The sequence below is a fragment of the Micropterus dolomieu genome, linkage group LG19 (assembly GCF_021292245.1).
Source record: "Micropterus dolomieu isolate WLL.071019.BEF.003 ecotype Adirondacks linkage group LG19, ASM2129224v1, whole genome shotgun sequence".
NCBI classification, from domain to species: domain Eukaryota; kingdom Metazoa; phylum Chordata; class Actinopteri; order Centrarchiformes; family Centrarchidae; genus Micropterus; species Micropterus dolomieu.
In genome coordinates, this window is record NC_060168.1 from 10670253 (window position 1) to 10695392 (window position 25140).

The 25140-nt window shown below is 40.4% G+C and overlaps 1 protein-coding gene and 2 non-coding genes across 4 annotated transcripts; 1 reads left to right on the forward strand and 2 right to left on the reverse strand.

The window, feature by feature from the left end:
* Positions 1–2510: 2510 nt before the first annotated feature.
* On the reverse strand, positions 2511–5627 carry gjc1 (gap junction protein gamma 1). Of its 2 annotated transcripts, XM_046030665.1 has the most exons (4): positions 5289–5627; positions 4751–5252; positions 4371–4645; positions 2511–4289 (listed from the first exon to the last, which is right to left on the reverse strand). In XM_046030665.1, the coding sequence occupies exons 1-4, from the start codon at positions 5625–5627 to the stop codon at positions 4170–4172; spliced, it is 1236 nt and encodes a 411-aa protein (XP_045886621.1). In that variant the 3' UTR covers positions 2511–4169. The 2 variants fall into 2 exon arrangements, with proteins under 2 accessions (XP_045886621.1, XP_045886620.1); XM_046030664.1 differs by having other exon boundaries at positions 2511–5627.
* A 10753-nt stretch (positions 5628–16380) lies between these two features.
* Positions 16381–16452, forward strand: trnac-gca. The gene has a single exon. It is a non-coding gene; the product is annotated as a tRNA-Cys (tRNA).
* A 4302-nt stretch (positions 16453–20754) lies between these two features.
* On the reverse strand, positions 20755–20826 carry trnac-gca. Its single transcript has one exon. It is a non-coding gene; the product is annotated as a tRNA-Cys (tRNA).
* Between the last annotated feature and the right edge of the window lie 4314 nt (positions 20827–25140).

Below are 25140 nucleotides of genomic sequence, written 5' to 3' on the forward strand. Positions count from 1 at the left end.
ACATTGAGCTAGTAAAGCACTGATGTAATTTAAAGCCTCACAGACTCCAGTTCATTTGTCACAGACTGAACTGCCAAAGTGACAAACAAAATGACACGGCTGACATGAGCTGAAGTGACATCTCTTCAGTCTCCTGTGTTGTTCCTGCCAGTGACACAGCATCAGCCTGTGTGACTCTAATTCTCCTGATGGGACTGCAGAGACCCCCTGCTCTTCCCCAATGAAAATCAAACACAGATTTCATAATGACAACAAGACAATACCCAACATTTCAAGAGTGGGAAGCCTTTTATTTCCTGATGAGTTTTTTTTCTGCTATGGAGGCCAAACAAAAGATTCTAAGACTTTATTCAATATGCATTTCTGATTTATTTTTGTAGGAAAATAGGTCTTTTCACATGCAACTGAAAAATTTCCATCAACAAATATGAAAAAAAAATCTTTTGCCAGGGGATACCAGAATGGCACTCAAACAATTTTTACAAAAGCATAGAAAAACACACAATTACATGTATGAATCAGAGTTTTACTGGTAATACCACTATTTTTATTGTCACTTCCCACACTGGGGATTATAAGATGCTTGTAGGGAAACAAAACAACCTCACAACAGTCATTCTTCTAAACACAGACATTGTTTTACATAGACAAACAGATGCTGAGGGTGGACATTGTGGTATCCCTGATGAATAGACCCACAAAAGAGTTCATGTGATCCAACCGAATTTAATTGTCTGTCTGTGTTAATCTACAGTACAGACACAAATCACAAAGGAATAATTGTCTATGTGGGTATTATTTCAACACATACGTTGTGATTACACCAATCCTGCTGTAGCTGTGAACAACAGGGTCACAGCTGCAGTTAAATAGAATAACTTTCTCTTTCACTCATAATTCCTTCAGCTGCTGGATATGAGTGATAATCAAATGGCTTTCAGTTCCAAAGCATGTCTCCACCCTAAAGTATGTGGGTGCTCACATGCTTATTGTCGATGTCAAGTGAAAACTCAAATTTAGGGGATTTTATGTCACCACCTTTAATTTATTGTGCTACCATGAAAAAAAAATCCTGCACACAGTCAGTACCATGTTTATTGAGCAATATGTTTTAGCTGAAATTATATTGGCAAAGTATGATCAGCTGTCGATGTATGTAAACAAAGAACCAACAACCTTATTTATCATTATCTCGTAACTGCATTGTCACAAACTCAAAACACACATTGGGTCATCAATTTTAGACTATTAGTACCAAATCACACAGGGCACATTTACTTACGGTGTGTCCTGTGTTTGTATAGTTGTTCTTTAAAAAGCCCTAGTTACATTCTGGATACACACGGTTCACAATAAGCAGGACCTTAAACACAATAAAAAGGTAATTGTAATAGTAATTTATGTCCAGAGAGAAAATTTCTTTCTAGATTATTATTATTTTCTACCTCAGGATCTCAATAGACAAAAGAGACAAGGGTAAACAATTACACAACCATGTCACTAGATAATTATTTTCTTCTTTTTGGATAGCTGCCTGAATTCCTTACTTTCCCCTAAAAACAGACAAGTCTGAGCCACACAACAGAGAATAGTTTTGGAAATGTAAGGCCAGGCTGCCAGTCATGCAGACTCTGAGCAGATGGGGTCCTTCAGTTCCCCCCATCATGGCACCTGCTCAAATCATTCTTTTCTTTAGGGCTGAGGCGCTCCTTCATTTGACAGGTAGTCGCCCTATAGTGGGCCAGCTAAAAAGCTGAAGTAAAAGCTCGCTCTGGGGCCCTATAGTGGCTTTATACTTCAGTTTGTTTACTGCTCCAAAAAAGCAGTAAATACTTGGTAAATAACTTTGCTCACTGCGGAAAAATTTAATGAGAGCTGATTGGCCTCCAGGGGAAGATAATGACACTGACTGGAAACTCAGTAAATCACCTGTGGCTTATACAGATCAGGCAGTGTCAGTGAAGCCAATGTCAATCTCTGCTCTGGGGAGCAACTGACTGAAGTACTTTTGGTAATTTAGCGCTGCTGGCTGTCTGGTTGAACAGACATGTGGAACCCAGTGGTGAACAAACCAATCTCCAGACTCTTTCTATTTTATAGTTGTTTTGTACTAATTTGTTTATCGTGAAGGAAGTCACGTAACAATGTATAATGTAGTTCAATCTTCAATCTTTGCTGGGAAAGACTCAGATCTTTCAGTTTATTAAATCAAGAACATTATTTGGTAGATTGTCAAATCTGGCCCCCCTCCCAATTTACCTTCATGAAATGAGCAAGTGACCGGAACTGCTGCTAGTTGGAAAGCTACTCTGGACAAAGCTTAGAATGGTTTGAATAATTTGGCACTTTACGTCCTTTTCTCAGGGGTTCCATCAGCCACTTTGTCTCTGCACACAGCTGTTCATCAGACAATGTTGGAAAAGGAGTAACACTGTTTATTAAAAACACAGCCCAAAGGGTTGATACATACATTAAATACTGATACTGTAACATACAGGAAAAAGTCTGGCTTTTTTTCTTTACATCATTAAGTCACTGTAGCCGACATATTAGAAAAATATACTATGTAATATTTCACATTTTTACAATTGGAAGGCAATTTATAACACAATAACCATACATGTCCATAACTAATTCATTTTTAAAAGAAGTTGCGTTGTTTTTCTTTATTTTACAAAAACGGCATTGAAAAAAAGAGTGTTTTCATATAAAACACTAACTTGAACATAAAAAACAAGTGGCTTTTACAAAAAGGTTAGTGTTATGTAGGCATTTTTCCACAACTGGAGTAGCATGGCCACAGTATTCCAAAGCTACAAACAACCAGGCTTCAAAGCAGCCCAGCATCAAATCTTGGCACTGACACTTGCATCACACAGACAGTGTTTGGTCTCACTATATTATAGTAATGGCTTGAAACCTTTTCCATTACAACGTGGTGAAATTGCAGCCTTGTATATCTAACACTGAATGTGTAGTGTTGGGAAGACATAACTGACGCAAGGCTTGTCAATAGAAAAGGAACACTACACCTGGTTAAGGTGTTGCTGGATGCAGGTAGCATTGGCAACTGGTATCTACTCCCAAATAATGGATGTCCTGTAGACAATACCACCAGGGGGCAGTAAACTACAAGGCATATGGATCACCAGTGGAGTGCTGAGCAGCCTTGTTCAATAGCCATGAGGAGCCAGAGATAGAAACTGAGAAGCTGAAGGTAGAAAAACTGGATTGCTTATGCACCTTCTTAAAATGAAAATCTTTTTCTAAGGAAATTTCAGATTTAAACTGAATAAAAAATGACACTGTACTCCACGGTTTCTGAGCAGCAGCTGGTGTAGTACAGTTATAAAAAAAACTAAACTAAACAAACCACAGGAAACATATACAAAATACTGTCAAATGCAAAGTCACAGCAACGTAACACTGATCGACACTGGAGAGAAAGCAGACAGAACATGACAGGACACGGCCTTCAGGAAGGTGATGTTCTTACTATAATAGTAGAGCCACTGCTTTAGGTGCTGCCGCTGAATTATGTTTCATATTATTGTATTTATGTTGTTGTGATGTTCCTTGATAATGTCATTACAGCACAAAGTCATTTCTTTAGCCTTACCAGGTAAAAGTGATGGCATGGTATCCCTGTGCCTTTGTATTATGATGATACTTTATTTTGATGTCATTGTATTTTGATGTCCCAAGAATTAGGATGCCAATCTATTATTGGAGATGGTGTCTTTGTCAGAGAAGCAGCCAGAAAATGAGCTAAGCCAAATCTGTGATCAATCTGATTTGCAATAGAACTCATTATCATTCAGTAATTTTCCAAAGTTTAAATCCCAAAGAAAGGATGAACGGGGAGACAACAGAGGTCAATAATCTGCTTCAGAAGTTGAGGAGAACAAGACATGTAAACGACAGACTGTAGCATACACAGTTTGTATTGGTGTGATGTTTCAAGTTAGACAGTGATAGCCCAGACAACACAAATTGTCAGCTGCAACATCACCTTTTTTTACACACTCTATAACACAAACGCACATCTTCTTCAGCTTGCAGGATTCTTTAAGGCACAGTGGTGTTTAAATATCCAAGGAAGATTGCAACTACTTGTCAACCAATCTCTAATATATACATGGTTTCAAAACATGTCACTGTATCTGGGGTTAAATCCATACAGAGGGCTTGCCCTCTCCTGATTTGCTGCTGCTGCTGTTGCTGCTGCTACCTCCTCCACTGCTGCCTCCTTTCCCGTGCTTGAATCTGTGCTTGCGCTCTTTCTGAGGCTGCGGCTGTGGCTGAGGTTGGGCCTGGATGATGTTACTTTGAGGCTTGTCATCCTGGTTGTCCCCAAGCTGCTCCTCTGCCCGATGCTGCTGACTATAGGCCTGGATGGCCGCTTCTAGTTGCTCATGAGCTTGCTGGATCATGTCTTTGTTCAAAGCCACGCGGGCCTCCCCTCCAGTGGGAAAGTTATCCTCATTGCTACCAAATTGCTGCTGCTCCTCTTGGGCAATGTTGGCTCGGTTCTGCTTGCATGCCATCTTAGCATTGCTAAGGTCTGTGTAGGGCATCTGCTCTGGCTTTACCACAATGTTGTAGCCAGGTGGAGCTGATGGGGTGTTCCACGAGAAGGGGTAACCTACGTAATCGGCAGCCCCATCTCCACCCACCCCTCCCTCAGAACCTGCCTCAGGCCCCGTCCCCCCTACTGAAGTCTCCACACCAACATTGGATCCCAGCAAACCCAACTGGTACTCATCCTCCTGAGGTGGGCAGCGCCTGCGGCGAAGAATGTCACAAATGGAACCAATCCCCAAATGGAGCATCTCCCAAACATTGAGCGTGAGGCAAAGTACAGTAACACCATACATGATGCGCAGGAAGATGGTCTTCTCTGTAGGCCGCGACACAAAACAGTCAACGCTGTGGGGACAAGGCTTCCCCGAGCATACGAACACAGGCGTCACACGAAACCCATACAGCAAATATTGGCCTGCAAGGAAACCTGCTTCTAGCACTGTACGAGTCACCAGCTGCAAAACATAGACCCGCATCAGCCCCTCATCTTGGATACGCTTGCGCCCATCATGCCGGACTTTGGGCCTTGGTGTGGGTTGCAGTGGGTCCCGCGGCCTTTTTGGGGGCTCGATCTCTGGCACCTCATAGATCATGGGATCATCCTCCTGGTCCTCCTCGGCCTCCTCAATGCCTCGGTGTTGCCGAGCTCCAAAGCAGATTTTCCTGGGCTTCCTGTGCGTGTAGCCCCCTCCACCCGTTCTGACTGCAGCAGAACCACCTCCTCCTTTGGCTTCATCTAATCGTGCAATCTTGTTGACAGCATAGCCCATGTACATGAGAGAAGGCATCGCCACCAAAATAATCTGGAAGACCCAGAAGCGGACATGAGATAGAGGGGCGAAGGCATCGTAGCAGACATTCTCGCAGCCTGGCTGGCCCGAGTTGCACACAAACTTGCTCTGTTCGTCGTAGTAGATGGACTCTCCCCCAACGGCAGTGAGAACGATGCGGAAGACGATGAGCACGGTGAGCCACAGCTTCCCCACGAAGGTGGAGTGGTTGTGGATCTCCTCCAGCAGCCGCGTGAGGAAGCTCCAGCTCATGGTGTCGCTGGACAGTGGGGCAGACAGTGTCCCTCTCTCACCTGCTCACAGACTCTGGAGGAAGTAAAGGAGGAGGAAAGGGGAAGACCAGATGGAGAAAAAGGAAGACTGTGAGTTCACAATAGGTGCAAGTTTCAAAACATGGTTAAAGCAAATAGCATGATCTGTGGAGATATTTCTGGTATGACTTTTATCCCTGTGGATATAGTATTAGTTCTGCAAATTCAGACATAACAATTGCCTTAATTCAAATGAGAGTTCCTCTCTGTGCTCAGGCCATCGATACATCCTTAATTTGATCTGTTGCTTCTTGCAGCACAAATACACACACTGAATTTGAAGCTCAGTACCACAGTGAGGCTGCTGTCAAGTTCGGGCTTTTTAGGGAATTAGAAGACCAAACAGGGTGGAAAGAGGATATTGGTATTAAAAAACACCATCTAGAAGCACTGAGAAGGAGGCGAAATAATCCAAATAGGGAATTTGCTATCATCAAATACACACACACTTTATTTAACAGCCTATCTCTTTTTGAAGAAATAAATCCTCTTAGTGAGCCTTCTTCTGTGTGAGATGCAGTTTTCAGGATTGTATTAACTTGACTGGTTTGTTCTGGTTGAGAGGTAAATGGCATTGTGCTGTGCTTATGTGCATGTGTGTGTGTGTGTGTGTGTGTGTGTGTGTGTGTGTGTGCATTTGAGCACAATTTAGGAAGAGGGACACATTGCCTATGTAGGTTAGGTCTGGGCTCCAGGCAGTCTACCCAAACCAGCAGAATCAGCAGGTGGCCAGGCACAAACCGTTGGAGCGGGGAGTCAGACAGCAGACCCACATTAGCTTAGGCAGTGGAGCTGAACCCAAACACTGCTGTCCCTCAGGGCGGCTTTGGGGGATGAGTATGACACCTCCACAGAACTTTCCCCCTTATGAAGCCGCAATAGTGCATGGCTTATTGTCAGCTAGACTGAGAGGAAAATCCAACCATGAATACTAGCTTAGTTTGGGGTTTAAAAGGCTTCCAGGGACGATATCCTTACCAAGCAGGTTGAGAGCTTAGTTGGAGCGAGCTGGAGATGCAGCGAGAGGGAAAATTTAGCTGGGGGAGACAAGCAGGAGCTTCCAGCCCACATTTTTGTGTGTCTAGTGGGAGCGGAGAGGGCGGGATTGTTTCAAAGAAGGCTTGCGATGAAACATGTGTCATATTGATCACTCTGACCATATAAGGACATGCCTGGGACACAGGAGGTAGATGTCAGGAATCCTTTGTGTGTACATACACACTCTGGTACAGTATATCATTCCAGTATATTAGACCAAGCAGTGAAGTCCATGTGAGTGTGTTAACTGTGAGCGTCGGTGACCGACATGTATGAGTAAGCAGCAAATGGCCGCAAAGGAGCGTGAGGTTGCCACAAGCACACAGAGTCATAGCAGTGTCCTTCCGCGGTCGAGCTCTGTCTGACTTTTCCCGTATTACATCATCGCATTTCTTTACATAACTCTTACTGTGCTGCACAGTTGTCCTTTAGGTAATAATAACCAGATTCACTCACAGACAAAAAGCCAGCTGTAAAGGTAAAACTTAAGGCTACCGTGGTAAATGTATTATTAGTATAGTATGTTCTGGTTTTTTTTCTACTTTTCCTATCTACTGTATTTGTCCGTGTTGTACTTTAATTGCAACTGTGGGTGTAATTTTGTACTTTATTGAATATTTTTGATGTTCAATGTGTTATTCACACAGTATTTATTGTAATGTGGTCCTTGTATAGTGGCACAGTTTTTGTCTTCTACGGTCTATCAAATGTTGCTGTCCACCTGTTAAAGTTTTTTGGATGTGTTAGTGCTCACTACTCTGGTCTACTTCTCCCTACTCTTTATGTTCAGTCTATTCGTAAGTGGTGTGGTGCAATCTTTTACTGCACAGCAGGAATTTGTACCCGCTGGTGGGTCAGAAGTGTTTTTAATTTCAAAACATTGCTTAAAACCTCGTTAAACCTGACAAATAGTTTTCAAAAGAGTCATATTTGTTGTGATGTATTTAATGCACTTTTGTAGCTGATGACAGCTGAAAACAGTACTTCCACAGACAGAGGAACATCAATGTGTCCTTTGATGAAGCTTTGTATTTACTTGGAAGAGTTCCTAGGATAGTTTGTGCACTACGAACTGTCACACTCCCTCCTGACCAGGAGAGTCGCTCCAGTTCAGGCACACGGCTGCCTGGGCTTAATACTCCTGCGCTACCTCTGCTACCTCAGCCACATATAACCTGGCATTTTGCTTTCTCATCCAATTTATGTCTGTGGGAGCTAGTGGGGCAGTTAGGGGTAAGAAGCTGACTCTGTGCATTAAGTTACTGAGGTGAGTCAGCCTCCCAAAGAGCACTGCACAGACACAGCAGGCAGGCTTTCTGTCTGTTGCTCTGATATAAACGATGAACAGCAAATTGGTGGAAATAATGTCACATGTGAAAAAATCAAAAAGCACACGAGACTTTGGTTCTAAAGTCAGAAAAGGAAACAAATGTGAGTAAAACTCCCACAGTAATTTTATATAATAGGAGACTAATGAGCTTTGAAAGGGAATAACTTTCAGGATCAATGGCTATATAGCCACCAGCCCAGAAGGTCATGATTGTGTAATCTTGGGTCATCAAACTATCAGTCTCTCTGATACATCTGAGCCCATGACATAGTTCATAGCCCTACTAGAACAGTACAAGATCAAAGGTCAGCAAGATCAGTTCCTGAGGGGTAAACCCTCCGCACCACGACCTTGCGTGCCAATTCAAACAGACAGTTACAATTACAGTTAGCGTCACTGGAGGGATCCCCTCAGTCACTGGCTTTCATCCCCTGGGATCCACAGAGACTCACAGACGGGCAGACACACACACACACACACACACGTGCAATAGCCTTAAAAAGCATGCGGAGTAGAACCACAATGTCCCTGTACATAAACACACCATGACTGAGTAAAACTACATTGGGGTTAGCTGAGGTGTTCCTTATTCACAGTAGTGAGTCATCATTTTTGACACAGCGCTCCAGCTGAAGGGCCCTGCGCTTGGGAGGTACACCAGGGGAATGAGCCCACCACAGAACAAACCCCGACCCGTGCAGGGACCACTGCAAGTGGACAAGGGGTGTGATTTTGTATGGAGATGTGCTGTAACTGCATGCATAATTGAGGGGAGTTCGATGCAGCAACAGGTGAAAATATAAAACAGGTGCCAGGTCATGGTTTTCATATTTCAGCAACACCATCGATGACCTCCCTTTGAGTCGACAGTTAATAAATTTGGGTTCTTTTAGTACCAAGTGATGTATTTAAATGTAATGTTAGCCAGTTACTTGGAGAAAGCCTGTGAGATGGGGATATCAGGATATACTTTAGGGTTGAAGCACTTCTTTTCTTTCTTAGGGTAAGAGATTCTGCAAATGCACGTGATGAATTTGGTACTTCATTTTGAAGACCTGTTTCCTTGATGTTTCTCGATGCCGATGTGCTTGCCTACACAAGATTTTGAAGGTTTTATTTGTCGAATGCTCATGCAAAATGAGCAGTTTGCTGCACTGTTAATAAAGGGAGTTAAAAAATAAAAATTTAAAAATCTCTCTTTTTTTTGTATCCTCTCTCACTGCCTCTGTTTGTCTACAGATTACACGTTTCTGCTTGGCTTTGATATATGAAGAACTGTATAAACACATACACACACACATACACACACACACACACACACACACATACGCACACACATGCGCACACACATTAACCCATACCCTAACCCTTACCTTATCCTAATTCTAGTTCTAACCAAGATCTAACCAAGTCTTAACCCTCAAAAAGCAGTCTCTACCCTTCAGTGTGCATTCAGGTTAAAATCCCTACCGGGATAAAAACATTAACAACACACACACAAACACACACACAAAGCCACAATCATATTAAGAAAAACAGGCCAAGGGCAGTTTGGATAAGGAACTTAATGTATGGTGGAAAAAAGCCCTAATAAGTGAATGTAAGGTAATGGATTTATCAGCTTCTGGATGAATTTTATTAAAGTAAAGCATACTAACATGTACATTTATAGAGAAAAGAAGCATATTAAACATCTACATAAAAGTATTATTGTACACATTACATTTTGTACATTATATATTGACTCATGTGGCTGCTGTATGTAAAGCAGATGCAGATAGTATTACAACATTGGATCATTTCCTAGTTATTTTCAGTGTTATTGTGTCTCTGCCTCTCTGCTAACCTCACGCAGTGTTCATTCTTAGACAAACATCCGTACAGATGAGGCAGCCGCTATCCGTCAGCTCACAGAACAGATGAACTTTTCCCCCCTGCAGAGTATAAGGGGCTTGGGATAAACATTTCCTCAGTCTGCTTCAGCATGTTATTATCAATTAGATTTTGCTTAGTGTTTTTAAAGTTACTGTAAATGATCTGAAGGCAGATCCAGTAAAAAAAAAAGATCAGCACTTTCTTCAGCCAAGATCGATTTAGCCCTGATGCTGCTGATCTGCTGACTTTAAAACAATGTGATTATGATTGCATCTTTGCTTCTGTACAGTGCTGCTCAATAGGGTTTGTCTACAACTTTTAATAACTCGTATGATTTAGCCTTTCCCTGCAGGCTCTCACTTGAAAAAGATCCTTTCCATCATCACAATGGCCCAAAGCATGTTAGGGGATTACATGACCAGAGAACATTACATTAAGCCCTTCAGTATTATAAATGTCAGGCAACAATTGTTATCTCTCATATTAAGCAATGGCATGAAGGACACGCAAGGGACTAGCTTGAGTAATCTAAAAATACGACCATTAGACACAACACTAGAAAGCAACAATAATATTAACCTGTTAACCTGTTAACCTGTTAACTCAAACCTTCTCTATTCACAGAGAAATGGATTTAGATCATTTGTTGCTGAAACTCAACGTAATTCAGCCGTCTTTGCTGTACAGTAGAATTTTGTGGGTAACATTGAGCCAAAGTCAGAATGGGGAGGTGGTGAGAAAAAGAGAGAAAGGTTAATTACACTTTCTCCCTGTGTGAGCCATATTTTACATTACATTTTAAGGGGGAAAAAAAACCCTGTACAACAGAAGTCCTCAATGAAAATGTCAAACCAGAGGCGGCAGAGTTTGAAATGGTCCTTACCACTGACACTAAAGTGCCGCAGTGTGTGTAAAGATTTAATGTGCTGGCTTTGTAAAACTTATTCTGAAAAAGGACAATGGGGATAATTGGGATGAGATGAAAGTTTTGGCACAATGAGGGATATTGTCTAAGTGACATATGTAGTCAATAGTTTGACGAACTCTTTCAAACCATAGCCATCAAAAATGTGTTAATTAATGAATACATTCTGACACCAGGGTAACCCCAAGCGAATGAGAGATACAGAGATGATTTTGTCATCTATGATATTATCTTATTAATGTTAATTGAAGCAAGTTGCCACAAACACAAATGGGTTCTTTTAACACAAAAATTAAAGCGTCAGAGAGCTATGAACTGACTGGGACCTCTGAGCCTGTTGGGGCCGATGTCCCTCTGACTGTCCTTATTTAAGGGTCATTGCCACAGTGCCCTCTCCCTCTGTTCTGCCAACGATATCCTCAGGCTTTACTGATGCTCTTCCGAGCCTCCACCTTGTCCTACACACTGCACAGATCAAATTAATCTGCTCAAACAGTTGCTGGCCAGACATCTGTCCATGATAACCCCCTGGATCGTCATATGTGGGTTAAATCGTGGCTGTTTTGATGCTAAGAGACCCCATTTAAAACCACCAAATTTATGTCAGAAAAAGGTTTTCACGATTTGAGATAACCACTATAACAGCGTTGTATGATAGACCGACCACCGTCAAATGCTCAGCTTAAAAAACTCAGAGGGTTTCTTATATTGTGGTTCCTCTTCTCCTACTCTGAAGGCGCTGGATAAGCTCATTTGTTAGGCACTCAGAGATATTCAAATCACCCAAAAAAATCCAGCATCGCTAAAAATGGATTTCTTATCAACACTTTCTGGTTGTCTGTTTTTTTTTCTGAGCAGCAACTTTGTTAAAAAGTATCCTCTAAGTGATTAAAAACATGCATGCCAAGAGTGACTGCTTTAAGTTCACCCGCACAGAAGGTTATCAGAATTGTTAATCACATCCATTTCATTGACTAATCTTTGCCAGATTGTATGGTGCATGAATATACACACACACACATACACACACACACACACACACACACACACACACAGAATGAAACTTATTTGCAGAGAGATCAATGCATGCGCCCATGAAACACAAATAAACTATAAATTCCAAAGGATTGAGTAGACGGTACACCCCAATTTGGGCCTCTGACTCATACATCATACATGTGTAGCAGAGGACATAAAGTAATCAGGAAACCATAACTAGTGAGGGATAAAAAAAGAAACTGTTGAACATTTTGTGCGTGGTCGAACATGAACCTCGGACTGTGAGAGAATCTTGAGATGAGGAAGTCTTTGCTGAGATTGGATGAATGAGCTATTCTTTTTCGTGCAGAGCAGAAGGGAGGTGGGTTCTGAAGGAGCATTTCTCTCTCTGTATTCGTGGGAAACTAAAATTTCCCTCATTAACAGTGTCCAAAGGGAAGAAACGCAACGGTAAACCGGTTCCATATGTTACAGGATGAATCTCTGAGGCAGGAGCAGCCACTCTGTGTGCATCTGTGCCTTTTATTCAGCTTCGTGCCAGGAGAGAATGCATGTAATCATGCAATCTTTTTAGTGTACTAGTGTATTATTATGTTCTGCAAACTACAGAGCATGAACAAGTCCAGGAAGACATTGCACTGTTGCCATACCTTGTAAATATCTGTCCTTTAGTTCTTTGGGTTTAGCTTCCTGATCACACACACGACATCATTAATTACATATTAAAGATTCTTTCCTTTGTCATTACTTAATGACTTTCAAATGACTAAAATAAAACAAAAACACACACACATACAAGCAGAGTAAAGTGATGAAGCAGCATACTCACTCTACTCCTTCTCTCCCAGACGCCAGGTACTGTGTCCTTTGTCTCTCAACCTCAAGCACCTCATCTCTGTTTCTGTCTCGTCGTCTCACTCCTTTACATACCCCTTAACCTCGGCTGACATCAAACAGCTCTGACCTAAAATCAACAGCGGCATCCCGACAACAAAAAACTCAAAACAAAACACACATCTCTGTGGCCGCTCTCTTGTGAAGAGCCTCACTGTGTGTGCTTAACCAAGTGTGAGCTCTTTCTGAAAGGGAGAGAAATGAGGAAGGCAGAGCATCTTGTCTCTCTCCCTGTGGTACTCACAATGGTCCTCACTTACCCCCTTATCCCCTCCAAACTGGGTCATGGTAGGGGGTGGGGATGGGTGTGTGTTTTTTTGTATGTGCGGTGATGATGAGAATGAGGTGATGGAGTTTTAATACCCCCTTGGAGGGCAGAAGCGAGAAGAAGTCTGGGACAGACAGACAGTGATGGGCTGGGAGGGGAAGTGCATGGTTTTGGAGGTAAAAGATATTCAACTCACTGACTTTGTGAGACCTCTGGCCACTGGAGAGGAGCATGACAGGAAGAGGCTTTCAGGAAAGGGTAAGGGTAGCAATTACAAATCTGGCCTTTATGCTTTCATAACACTGTTAAAGTGCATCTCAGATCATGCATTTTAAGGTGCTATATGTAGCCTTTTGAGACCAGGAGATCCGAAATAAATAACTTCAAACTTGTTTTTAATTATTGGAGTTTCTCAACACAGTTAAAAGGAAAACAATGAAGCATGTTGAATTGAAGTAACTTTGCAGTACAAACAAATATAAAGCTTTTCTTACATGTTTACTCGTTGCAGTCACTTACAACATGGTTCATGGGAAATTATGTATCTGTTTTGGTATATACAGCATGTCAGACAAAATGCCAAAGACCCAATGTTTGCAATAGCTTAGAAACAGTAATGCTATACATAGTTTACTCAGAGAGCACTATGTATTTTAGACAAGCTAGAGGCATTGCTCTATGGATGTTTGTCTCGGTATGCCGTTGGTGCCTCTATGTGGTCCAGTCTGAAATATCTAAACTACTGGATTAAGTGTTGTAAAATTTTGTGCAGACATTCATGTTTTCCAGACAATGCATCCTGATAGCTTTGTTGATCCTCTGGCTCTTCCGCTGGCAACACCATTAGGTTGAGATTTGTGGTTTTGAGTAAAATTATTCGATAGATCGCAATCAGATTTGGTAAAAACATTCATGTTCCCTTCAGGATGAATTGTAATCATTTCATCTTTTTCATGAACTCTTTCATGTAAAGGATTTAGTGGCATCTGGTGGTGAAATTGCAGATTGCAATCAACAGAATACCACTTGCCTCACCCTCCTGTTCCAAGTGTGTAGGAGAAATTTACAGTGGCCGCAAAACTTGCGAAAATTGCAAAAGGCCCGATCTAGAGCCTGTGATTGGTTTATCCGTTCAGGCGGTTCAACATGGCGGACTCCTGGGGTATGTGGCCCACTGAATATTCGCAGTTGTGCTTTTCCTGTTGGATCCACCAGCAAGTTCCTGCTTGGCCAAAAGACGTTATATTTTGATAATATCGTGATTTTTAAATTGCTATTCTGGGCTCAAGAAAAGTATTAAAAATTTTAAATCTTCATGGATTGAAAATTCACAATTGATAGACTCATTGCAATTTGAGGTGTTCTGTCAATAGTTTTACAGATGTCTCTTTTACAAAGTTGTCAAATAAATCTGACATCGGGCCAAATTATTTTCAAGTCATTAGATGGCGATCGTATTGCATATTACAATTAAGCATGTGCAGGAGTGTTTACATCCCGGCGTTTGGTCCACATCAACCTATGGACACTTATTTTCGTGTCCCCAGTATCTCCAGGCAGAGGAAATTCGTGCTTTTCTCATTCAGGGGAATCCGCAAGCGCACGTTTTCTGATGGCTTTTTCAGAGGTGTGTCAAGCAAGCTGGAGACTCTTTTGCATTTCCTTTAAGTAAAAGCTCTCAGTTAAACACAACATAAAGTACTGCCACAAAAATGTTCTCTATTTTGTGGGCACCATCACTTAAGAGGAAGTCATTATGTGAGTAACTTTTCCTGTCATGAGATCTGTTTTAGCACCAGCCGCTATAATTATTATTTTTTTGCCTCTATCAAAGTAATCTGGACACAGATCAGATAGTATTGCTGGCGGGCCAGCTTTGGCCCGAGGGCCATCTATTGCCAACCACTACTTTATGGGCTGCAGAGGAATTTTTTGCAGCAATACCACAAGTGGCCACTGGGAAAAATTTTATATTTCCGAGTCCGACTAAATTTATGGGATCCTCATCACGATCAGGTTAAATTACTTACTTAATTATTAAGTGAAAAACTTGGACAATATATTGATATTGGATTAATTAAAAATAAATTTTCAGTATTTTTCTTTAAAAATCCAGTATTAATAGGGCTATACTTACATTATTGTTCTGACCACAGGCAATGAGTCCCATATGTCAAAGCATAACAAATAATTGATGCCCAACATGCTGCATGTTATGAATGCCAGTGGATTTGGGTCTCTAAGAGAAGGGCAATGAGCTGCCAACTACAAGATCCAATAACACTAGTTTATCAAGAGAGCTGTTTGAAAAGTCACAAGAGGACAATTGAACTCAGATAACAGTTGGGAAATATCCAAATAATCAGATGACCCTGGCCAATCTGGTGCTAAACGTTTTATGTCAACCATCTTCTGTATTCAGCTGGAAGTCATATGGAAACTTTCCATAATCCTTTCCATCACTTTCATCCTCTGCATGCCCTTCTCACTCCATCACTCTGCTCCCTCCCTAATGCCCTTTCATAGAGTCATAATCATGCAACGCTACAAACAATAAAAGATGTTCATTTGATATTGTCCAAATCCACTCACTAGTGGTGGTTGCTCAAATTAGGACTGCACGCTATCTCAGCCTCTTTTCTTATCTATCTCTTCTGAGTAGACCAATCACTATCACCAAATTTCACAGATCATGTGCTGAGAAACCAGAGGGTCTAAATCCTCTTTAAATTCATATCATGTCGCTCAAAGTCCACGGCTTGTGTTAAATGTGTTTTTCTTTAAAGTACGGCAATTTTGCCATTTTTTTCATAAATGTGAAGTAGTGGAAAATAATTTTTTAGACGTGTCATCTTGGTAATAACCCTGAACAATTTGATGTCCTCATTTCCTTTTGATGTGAGTAGTTTTATGGAGCACTTTCTTCAGTCATACAAATATTTATGGACAACTGCACTAGATGTGATGATGATTTTGATGCTGCTGTCAAAGATGATAATTATCCAAAACATTAAAAAAATCATTAACCTGTGGGAAACCAAAGTTATGTTGGTTGGCCTTCTGAGCACACACACATAGCACTGATAGAAATACTAAAGAGCAATTATGGCAGGTATTCACATATTAGTTGTTGACTGCAGAATAGTCCCCAGTACCCCCTGAGCTTAATTTGTTTAACTAGATTAATACACTCTAAATTGCTGTGTAAGTCACTTTTTTATCTCTGTGTGTGTTTGTTTATGCCACAGTCGAGGTCGTCTTTGCAGACTCAGCCAGCACAGGGGTAGAGATGATTTATTACTTTGATTTTCTGCTGACATAAAGAGGAACAACTCATTGTTAATGTCACTTCTTGTTACATGCAAGGGGGTATAACTCAGTGGTAGAGCATTTGACTGCAGATCAAGAGGTCCCCAGTTCAATTCTGGGTGCCCCCTTTGCCTTAGCAGCCTTATCAATCAAACTGTTTTTTGTGCTAGAACTCATCAAAGCATCATATTGCTCAGAGATAACAGCAGCAGATGTCAGACCAGCTCTCTTATGCTGATGGTCAGCCGGTGTATCCCAAATCCACACTACAGAGTACGTCGAAGCAGGTTTTCTAAAATGTTTATTGGTGTTCACACTGGAAAAGTGGAAAAAAAGCGTGCCTTTGATGGATACTATTCTCCCACAATGCAATGTACAAGGAAATGGAGGAGCAGCTCACAGCTGGGAAGAAATCTAATTAATTGTGGTCGCTGGTGAAACAGCTCCAGAAAGATTTTGGAAGACCCAAAAAAAGTATTGAATCTTGTAAGACATGTAAGACATGTAAGACATGTTGCTTTTGTGTTTGAGAAGTTTAAGTGACTTTTTTTGTATACTATCTGCTAAAATATTATACGACGACAATTAGTATGTAGTATATACTGTGTAGATTAGCACGCATTGTGGATTTGGGACACATCTACTGAGTAAGGAACAATCTTGATCTATTGATGACTGAGTAATACAGGAGAACAAGTGCTAAGCAACATGCTGATCTTTACTACAACCGCAGTTCAGCAGTGTCAGTATCACATGGTACAGTGTGAACTTGAGTATCTTATGGATAATTAACCATAGCGTCACTGCTAACCTTTATGATTAGCTGTTAAGACAATTTCTGTGTATAGCCAATAGTGCTGTAGCTCCTCCTGTTGTCATAGTGGTCCCCAGTAAGGAGACGGCTGTGGCTGATAAGTATAGCGGGTTGTCCTCTAATTGGAAAATCTGTGGTTCAATTCCCAGCTCCCAGCTCACATGTTGAAATGTCCATAGGCAAGATGCGGATCCCCAAATTGCTCCTGAAGGCTGTGCAATCAGTGTATGAATGTATTGATATAAAGCGAATATTGACATGTATTATAAAGCGATTTGAGTGGTTGGAGGACTAGGGAGCTATATAAATGCTTTCCTTTTACCACTTACTGTATATGCATGATGCCTTTTGTCTTCATTTCAGCGTTAGAAAGATGCTGTAAAAAGCTGTGGTTTGGTGTACACAAGAGATGATTTACTGACTTTCTCTCAGAGACAATATATTTGTCAGAGACCAGAGTTAATGATGCGGCGCTGTAATTTAAACTCTGTATCTTTCATCAAATGCAGCAAATACTGATTGGATCTCAATGAAATATTCCCAACCACAAGTGATGACAACGTATCAAAGACAAAATATGATGTTGGTTAGTTTGCAAAGCCTAGAAGCCACTGAAAGGTTTCCATTAAAGGTATAAAAAGTGGATTGATACTTAAACTTGGATACAGTCCAAATGCTGTATTATCTGACTTTGGCTCTTTTGAATTCATGTCAATGGATCATAATATGAGTTCAGAAAACTGTGGTCTATTATCTCCCCTGGGGACAATGTTGCACAAAAAAAAATCACCTACTGTGTGTGTCACTTTACTGACCCCTTAGGGCATATGGGCCTAAATCCATGCTGTGTATTATGTTTACAATGAAACTAAATGAAACATTATTATAATTATTGCATAAAGATTTGTACCATTAGATAGACATACAGAATAAATATATATATACGTCGATTTTTAATGATACATGGTTTGATGCCATTAGGATCATATCATATTGTGTTGCAAAGGTATAGCCAGCCTTTCATTTCTCATAACACTCCACAGCATGAGAGCAAACCATGCTGTGGAGCAGCTTATTAACACTGTAAATATTCTGCTGAAAATGTTGATATTCAGAGCACATATAGGCAGCCTTCAAAACATATGTATATATCAGCATGTCATTAAAACGAATGCTCATAGATGGATTGGGGAGATTGGGGTTGCTTAACTCCCATAATCCTTCAGCCTGTCTACAAACCAAACTAATTTGACTCATTTGACAGTGTATCGTCCACGTAAACATCAAAGCACTTTTAAGAAGAGTATTTTTTGACAGATTCTTCAGACATCTTCCAGTCATTTTATTTTCGCAATCTTGTTTCACTCAAGCCATTACCGCAATTTCTCTATTTCTGAGTTGTAGACTGATGGGTTGCTATTAATGTGCATTAAGCCTGAGGCAGCAGTGTCATCATGAAATGGGGATTTCATGGAAAAGTTTAACTTCCTGGGAAATAGTGCATCGGTAAAGATGACAACACAGTATATATTCGAGTGTGCCTCATCAACACGTGAAGTGAGAAATTTAGGTCAAAGTTTATCATCAGAAAGTTGAATTTGAACCACAACTTCCTGCTGGTAAACTTTCTGAGGCCTAACTTAACTCCAACCAACAAAATTACCACACTTCCTCCCCTGCCATCATGTTAACGTAACCCACTCAGTGTTGTTTCCCACCTCAACATCCCATTTCAACTAGAGATGTTCAGTACTATAAAGCCAGTTCAAAGTGAACCAGCATTGTCACTGGCCAAATTAGTAAGTTTTTAGCAGTGGAGCTCCACTTACTGTCGACTGAGTACACCATTGTAAGATGAACTACACAACATAAATCATCACACCACGAGAGCAAAAACAGACTTTACTGTAAGTCAAATCTCCTACCAGTTCTAATGTTTAGTCAGACAATAACTGAGCCTCTTGACGCTGCAGTCTGCATATTACATGGTTTGGAGTATGTTGTAAATATTAAAGTGGCAACCCACATGGAATTATAGTGTTAAATAGACAAAGAGTTAGGTGGAGCTGCCTGATCTGTTTGTTAAACTATGTAGCTATAGATTTAAGTCTCAGGGATAGTTCAGAATAAACTGTGAGAAGATGACAAATGAGTTTACAATTTTTGTAACCCCCAGAACCAGTGCTAAGCATTATACATGCTCACAAACAACTCTTTGAAATATTGTAATTCTGTGGTGGAAGTATTGAGATTCTTTACTTAAGTAAAAGTAGCAATACCGCACAGTGGAAATACTCAACAAAACAGTCCTGCAATCAAATTTCTACTTGAGTAAAATTATTATTGTGTCCAAACAGTACTTAAGTAAATGTTCTTCCCACCACTGTCTAAATTCAAAGATAATTTAAAGTCACCAAGAACTGTTTCAATATATTAGGTTTATGTTGTTTATGCCTCTGCTATTTACACAGTGACAGCATGGATGTTTTTGTTTCAGTGCATCAAAAACCAAAGTGTGAGTCGACACAGCAGACAGAGAAAGCACTGCGAGTCAATATGTTCATTCACTAACCAATACAACATAACTTACATTTGTTTAAAGTTGAAGTTTTGAGGTTGAGAGCTTTTAATAATCCTTTATCTGAAGGCAGTCTATTGTTGACTTTGTAGTCATGTCATTTCATGCTATGTGTTAGATGTCAGGGGTACAGCTCTGTGGTAGAACATTAGACTACAGATCAACAGCTAACACTTAACTGCAATCCTGAGCACAAACAATTGTTGTCATTGTATCATTTTGATAATGATTATTTCTAAATACATACAATACATAGCACAGTAAACATGGCCTACTTTACATCCGAAGGGCAAAAGCTCAGTGAAGAAGTGCATCAGTTAACTGATATTAAACATCTTGGAATAAAAATATTCTGGTAAATTAAAAAGGTTGTAATCTTCCTGCAAGGTTCCTTTATCTAGTGTCACTACAGCTGCTTTAATTATAATCTTTGGTTATAATAAGCATGAAGGAAATGAGTAACCCTGAAGTGAATAGGTTAGTTGTATATAGGTTAGTTGTCAGAGATCACAAATAGTGCCATACTAACATGAGCCAGAATAAAAGCATCAACACAAGAAAAATCTGTAATGCAACATTAATTCTATATTCTTTTATAGATCATTAAAGGCATGCCTTAAACTGTTTTGTCAATACAAAACCACTTCAATTAATCAATATTGGTGCAACTGCATTGTTAAACAGTATGTTTCCAATCATTTTATTAATTACCCTAGAACCGCAGCCACTTATTAGTGTTTCAGCCAGAGAGAAGGAATTTATTAGAACAATTACCTGCAGTGTATTGTGTGGTGTCTGGCTGGAATGGAAACCTGTAGACTTTCAGAACTCACTAGTGCAGAGTTTGACACCTGTAGCTGAGATGTTACGTAATGTTCTGTGTTATATGCCATTGGTTCTCAATATCAGTATAAGGGAAATATTCCTGCTTGTTTCATTTGAGCCATTTCAGCCTCTACAGGTATGACAGAAAAACGTCATCAGCACTCAAAAAATAAAGGAACATAGAAAATGTACCTGGACATTTAATGCTTCCACAGGGGGCACCCAGATTTGAACTAGGGACATCTTGATCTGCAGTCAAACGCTCTACCACTGAGCTATACCCCCACTCATAGAGCGCATTGTGTAGGGGTTTTGTTTTGTTTGGTCCATGCCATGGCCCTATCAACACAGAGAGGACAGTACATGAATAGACACGTGTACATCTTGGCATAAATATAGGGTGATGGATGGATGGTTTGATTGATACAGGATCTAAAGATAGCATACCATAAACAATGCACACTTTAAATAGCGGTGCACAGTAATAGACAAACAAACCAAGCATATTATGCAGTTTATGGAAATCGTCCTGCTGAGAATACATTAATGCACACCAGAGGAAAACAACTACTTTGTCTTATCTGTTTACTCTTGCCTTAAGTCCAATAAAGTCATTTTTGTATTTTGTTCAAACTCACATCTACACTAAAAACTCTGATGTGTATATTATCTAAAATGCAGTACATTTTTACAATTTTATCCTTGTGCTCCCTTCTTGGCAAATATTATTTTTGATTAATTAACCAATGGAAAGACAAAGTACAGTTTGTAAGATGTGACTTCGCTGTAAGTTTAACGCACCTCCATCTCATCTGCACCAGTGTTTAAACAATTTAGTTCACCCTTAACTGCAAGTAAAGTCCTTAGGAATATTATCCTTGTTGAGTTTTCTCTGTAATTATTATGGAACTAATTAATTAACACTGGGTGAATGGAGACAACAGCATCTACATCTGCAGGTACATGTTCATTATCAAAAACAAACATGACATGCTACGACATTCAGAGGCTCATATGTGAACCCACAAAGTCAAAATACGTGTGATTGAGACAGAAGAATCCTCCCTGACTCAGTAACTATGTATATTTTTTGAAAGGTCAGTATATTCACATCATTCAAGGTACATATATTCACATAGAAGTGCCACCATACATGAAGTGGTGTAGCTCAGTGGTAGTGCGTTTCACTGCAGCTCAACAGGTCCCCAGTTCAACTCTAGGTCCCCCCTTTGTTTATATTGTATGCGTGGTCTCTGCATGTGTGACCTAGCTTTCCTGCATGTAATAAACGATGTAGGAGATTACATCTATGTGAAATGGGCTTGCAAGCTTGGAGTAGAAACTTGTAAGAGTTATAATGCATATGCTGTGTCCTCATCATGTTCATTTGATCACTGCTTCTTAATTATGTCCTTTAAGAGGTTCAATTTGTTGCCCAAAGACTCACAAAATAAGATTATAAAAGCCCTGTATTCTACCACTGTACGTTAAACTTACTTTATCTCATATTGTTACTGTCACATTGCGTTCATAGCTCAGTATTGGAAAAAGAGGCTGGAGATAAAGAAGTACCTTTTTAAACACTGTCTACCACCTCTGTTGATTATACACATTATATTTAACCATAGCTGTGAGTCCACATGTGGAATGCCACCCGCGTTTGAATTTATCTACTCTAAAATGTATTGCTTTAATCTGGAGACAGTCTATTTGTTGGTGAACACACTGAGTATGTTTTGTTTATAGTAACATAACTTTATATATCATGTAGAGACGCACTGAGAAAACAGGTGTGTGATGTGCGGCTCTCACACAGTACACATTTATGTCTGCAGACCATATAAAAGACATTTTTAAACTTTGAATTATTGAAAGATGCATATGTTGTTATGTAGTTATTAAAATTCACCTTTGTGTGAGGGGGTACAGCTCAGTGGCAGAGCGTTTCTCTGCAGATCAAGAGGTCTCCAGTTCAACTCTAGGTGCCCCCTTATTAGTGAGGGTGATAAAATGCTTACATTTGCACAGACAGAATTGATAATACTTTGTAATACATCTCATTAACCTTTTTTTTAACCCTATATAATTCACTGCCGTACAAACAGATGACTACATATGCTCTTTGAGTTGGCAAAGCTGTGGACTATCTCCATTGCATGTACAACACCGGGACTGAGCCACACTTCACTTCATACTTATCATAAAAAGGCTTGAACTCATCAGCCTTTAGATTCTCATCTCTAATTAGCAGGGAGGAGACGAGTTAACCTGAGGCGAACGGATTCTCGGGCACCTTGGTGAGCATGTGTACATTATCATCCACAATCATGCATGCCGAGACACACATGCACACACGTGGACTCACACGGCTATCGCCCCCTCAGGCTCACCTGGACACACAGAGACTTATTAGAGAAGGGAGGAGGAAGAGTAGGAAGGAATAAGGAGCTGAGGGAGGTCTGAAAGAGGGTCTGTGTGTGAATGAAGGCAGAATTTATGTGTTTAATGTAACGACTTATAACGACAAGTAATAGTATACAGTCTATGATGAATTAGAGATCAAATCTGTCCCAGTAACCAAGTTAAAGGCCATTGGTAAAACAAGTGCTCCTGAGGGAATGCTGCTCTGTGGTTGTGTCTGTGTCTCTGAGTGCGAGTGTGTGTGTGTGTTTGTGTGTGTGCGTGTGTGGGTCAGGCTCAGAGTGACTCAGAATTAGATGTTGTTGTGACTTCAGGCAGGGATGGAGTGTATTTGACGTGTGTGTGTGTGTGTGTGTGTCTACATGTGTAGGTGCATGTGCAGAGCACCTTTGCCTTTGGTGACGGGTTTAGAGGGCAGAGGGAATGTGTGTGTGTGTGTTTATGTGTGTGAAACCTCTGAATGTTATGCACTCGCAAACTACTGTACACTGTGTGTTATTCTTATATTCATATTATTCACGTTCTCCAGGGAAGTGGCCAGACTTCCATTACGGTGTGTGTTCACTTGTCTGACAGATCTGTTCCTGAGGCGACTGCTGCTGCTAAATATCACACACCTGGATACACAGCTTGTACCTCCCCTTCTTATTCCGTGTCTTCTAAGACCCTATTACCATGCTAATAATATCCAACAAATCACACTTTCACCTTGATGAGTCTTCGTCAGGGGTGCCCATATAGCACATACGAGATTAGGGATGACTTAATTTTCTGCGGCGTATCTTTAATACCGCAGAGCTGAAAAGCCGGGCAGAGGGAAGACGGATGTAGGAGAGGAAGGTTTCTTAAATAACATCCCAAATATATATAAATACCACAGCTGGTTCTAAAATGATCATCTACTGTATCTGTTTTTTACTGTGAAATGGGTAATGGGAATTGAAGAGTACAAGTTGGATTTAGTATGCTTTTCCCTATGTGTGTGTTTGTATATGTACAAACATGGGAAATTGCATCATATCTGTGTGAATTTTTTGGCTTATATGAAACAAAACATGATGATTGATAAGCAAAAAAACAGTTAGTAGTGATTAGTTACATGGCATGGTTAACTTATCTGATTCTCTCATTGTCAAAGCTTGGACAAACTAATATGTAATGATACTCATCACTTTGAGCTCCATACTGTTGTGTCATTTAGTATTTGACAGAGCTTCATATTTTATAATGTGACAATCCATTTTGTGCGAAAAATCTTAATCTTAAAGTTGACATAAGCAACAGCAGTCAAATCAATGTGGCGGAGTAAAATGTACAATAGCTGTAGTTGTAGACTCTGACCCAAAGTAGAGTCTGAGAAAAAAAGGAAATCAATGCATATATGAAACCATTAAAAAAAAAAGCCACCTGATAACAACCATCTACATAAGTAAAACCCAGTGTGATGATCCTTTATTAAGGCTGTGTGAGAGATAAAATGTTAATCTGTTAATTAAAATTCTGGAAGTGAAAATGGGTGCACATTTATTTCGAAATGCTAATGTGGTGTTTGAATGATTTTAGCAATTTGCAAAAAGAAAAATGCAAATTTCAGCAATCTTCACATGGCTGCATGTTTTTGCTGATCTTTCATGTTTGGTTAATGCATCAGTTAGAAAATCTGACATTAAAATAAATGAAGTTGAACTGCCCATATAGACCCACTGCATTTACTGTCCTCGCCAGTGTCCGTAAAAGACTTTGGTAACCCACTTATGCAGCTGGATTTGCATTGAGTGAATTGAAGCGAAAGATTTAAATGGCATCAGTCTTGCTATTAAAGCAAAGCAAAACATCAGACAAAAAGGGAGGAGAAGCTTTCTCTCTCTCTCTGTATATGTGTGTGTGTGTGTGTGTGTGTGTGTGTGTGTGTGGAGGAGCATGGGGAGTGCTGTCCCTTGCCTCTGCTCAGTGTGTGCAGCAGCTGCAGCTTTCAGCCTCGGTCTACACTGTAGGGGCCATTCTGCTGTCTGAAAGACTGATAGATACAAAGAGTAGAATGGTGATGAGAGTTGACTCAGAGGATAGCGCTGATGGTGCGTTTCAAACACACTCATTCTCCCTCTGCATGTTTCAATGCAACATGTGTATGAAGTGAAAACAAAAAACAAGCTTGCGGTTCAAGGATTCGAAGCGGGC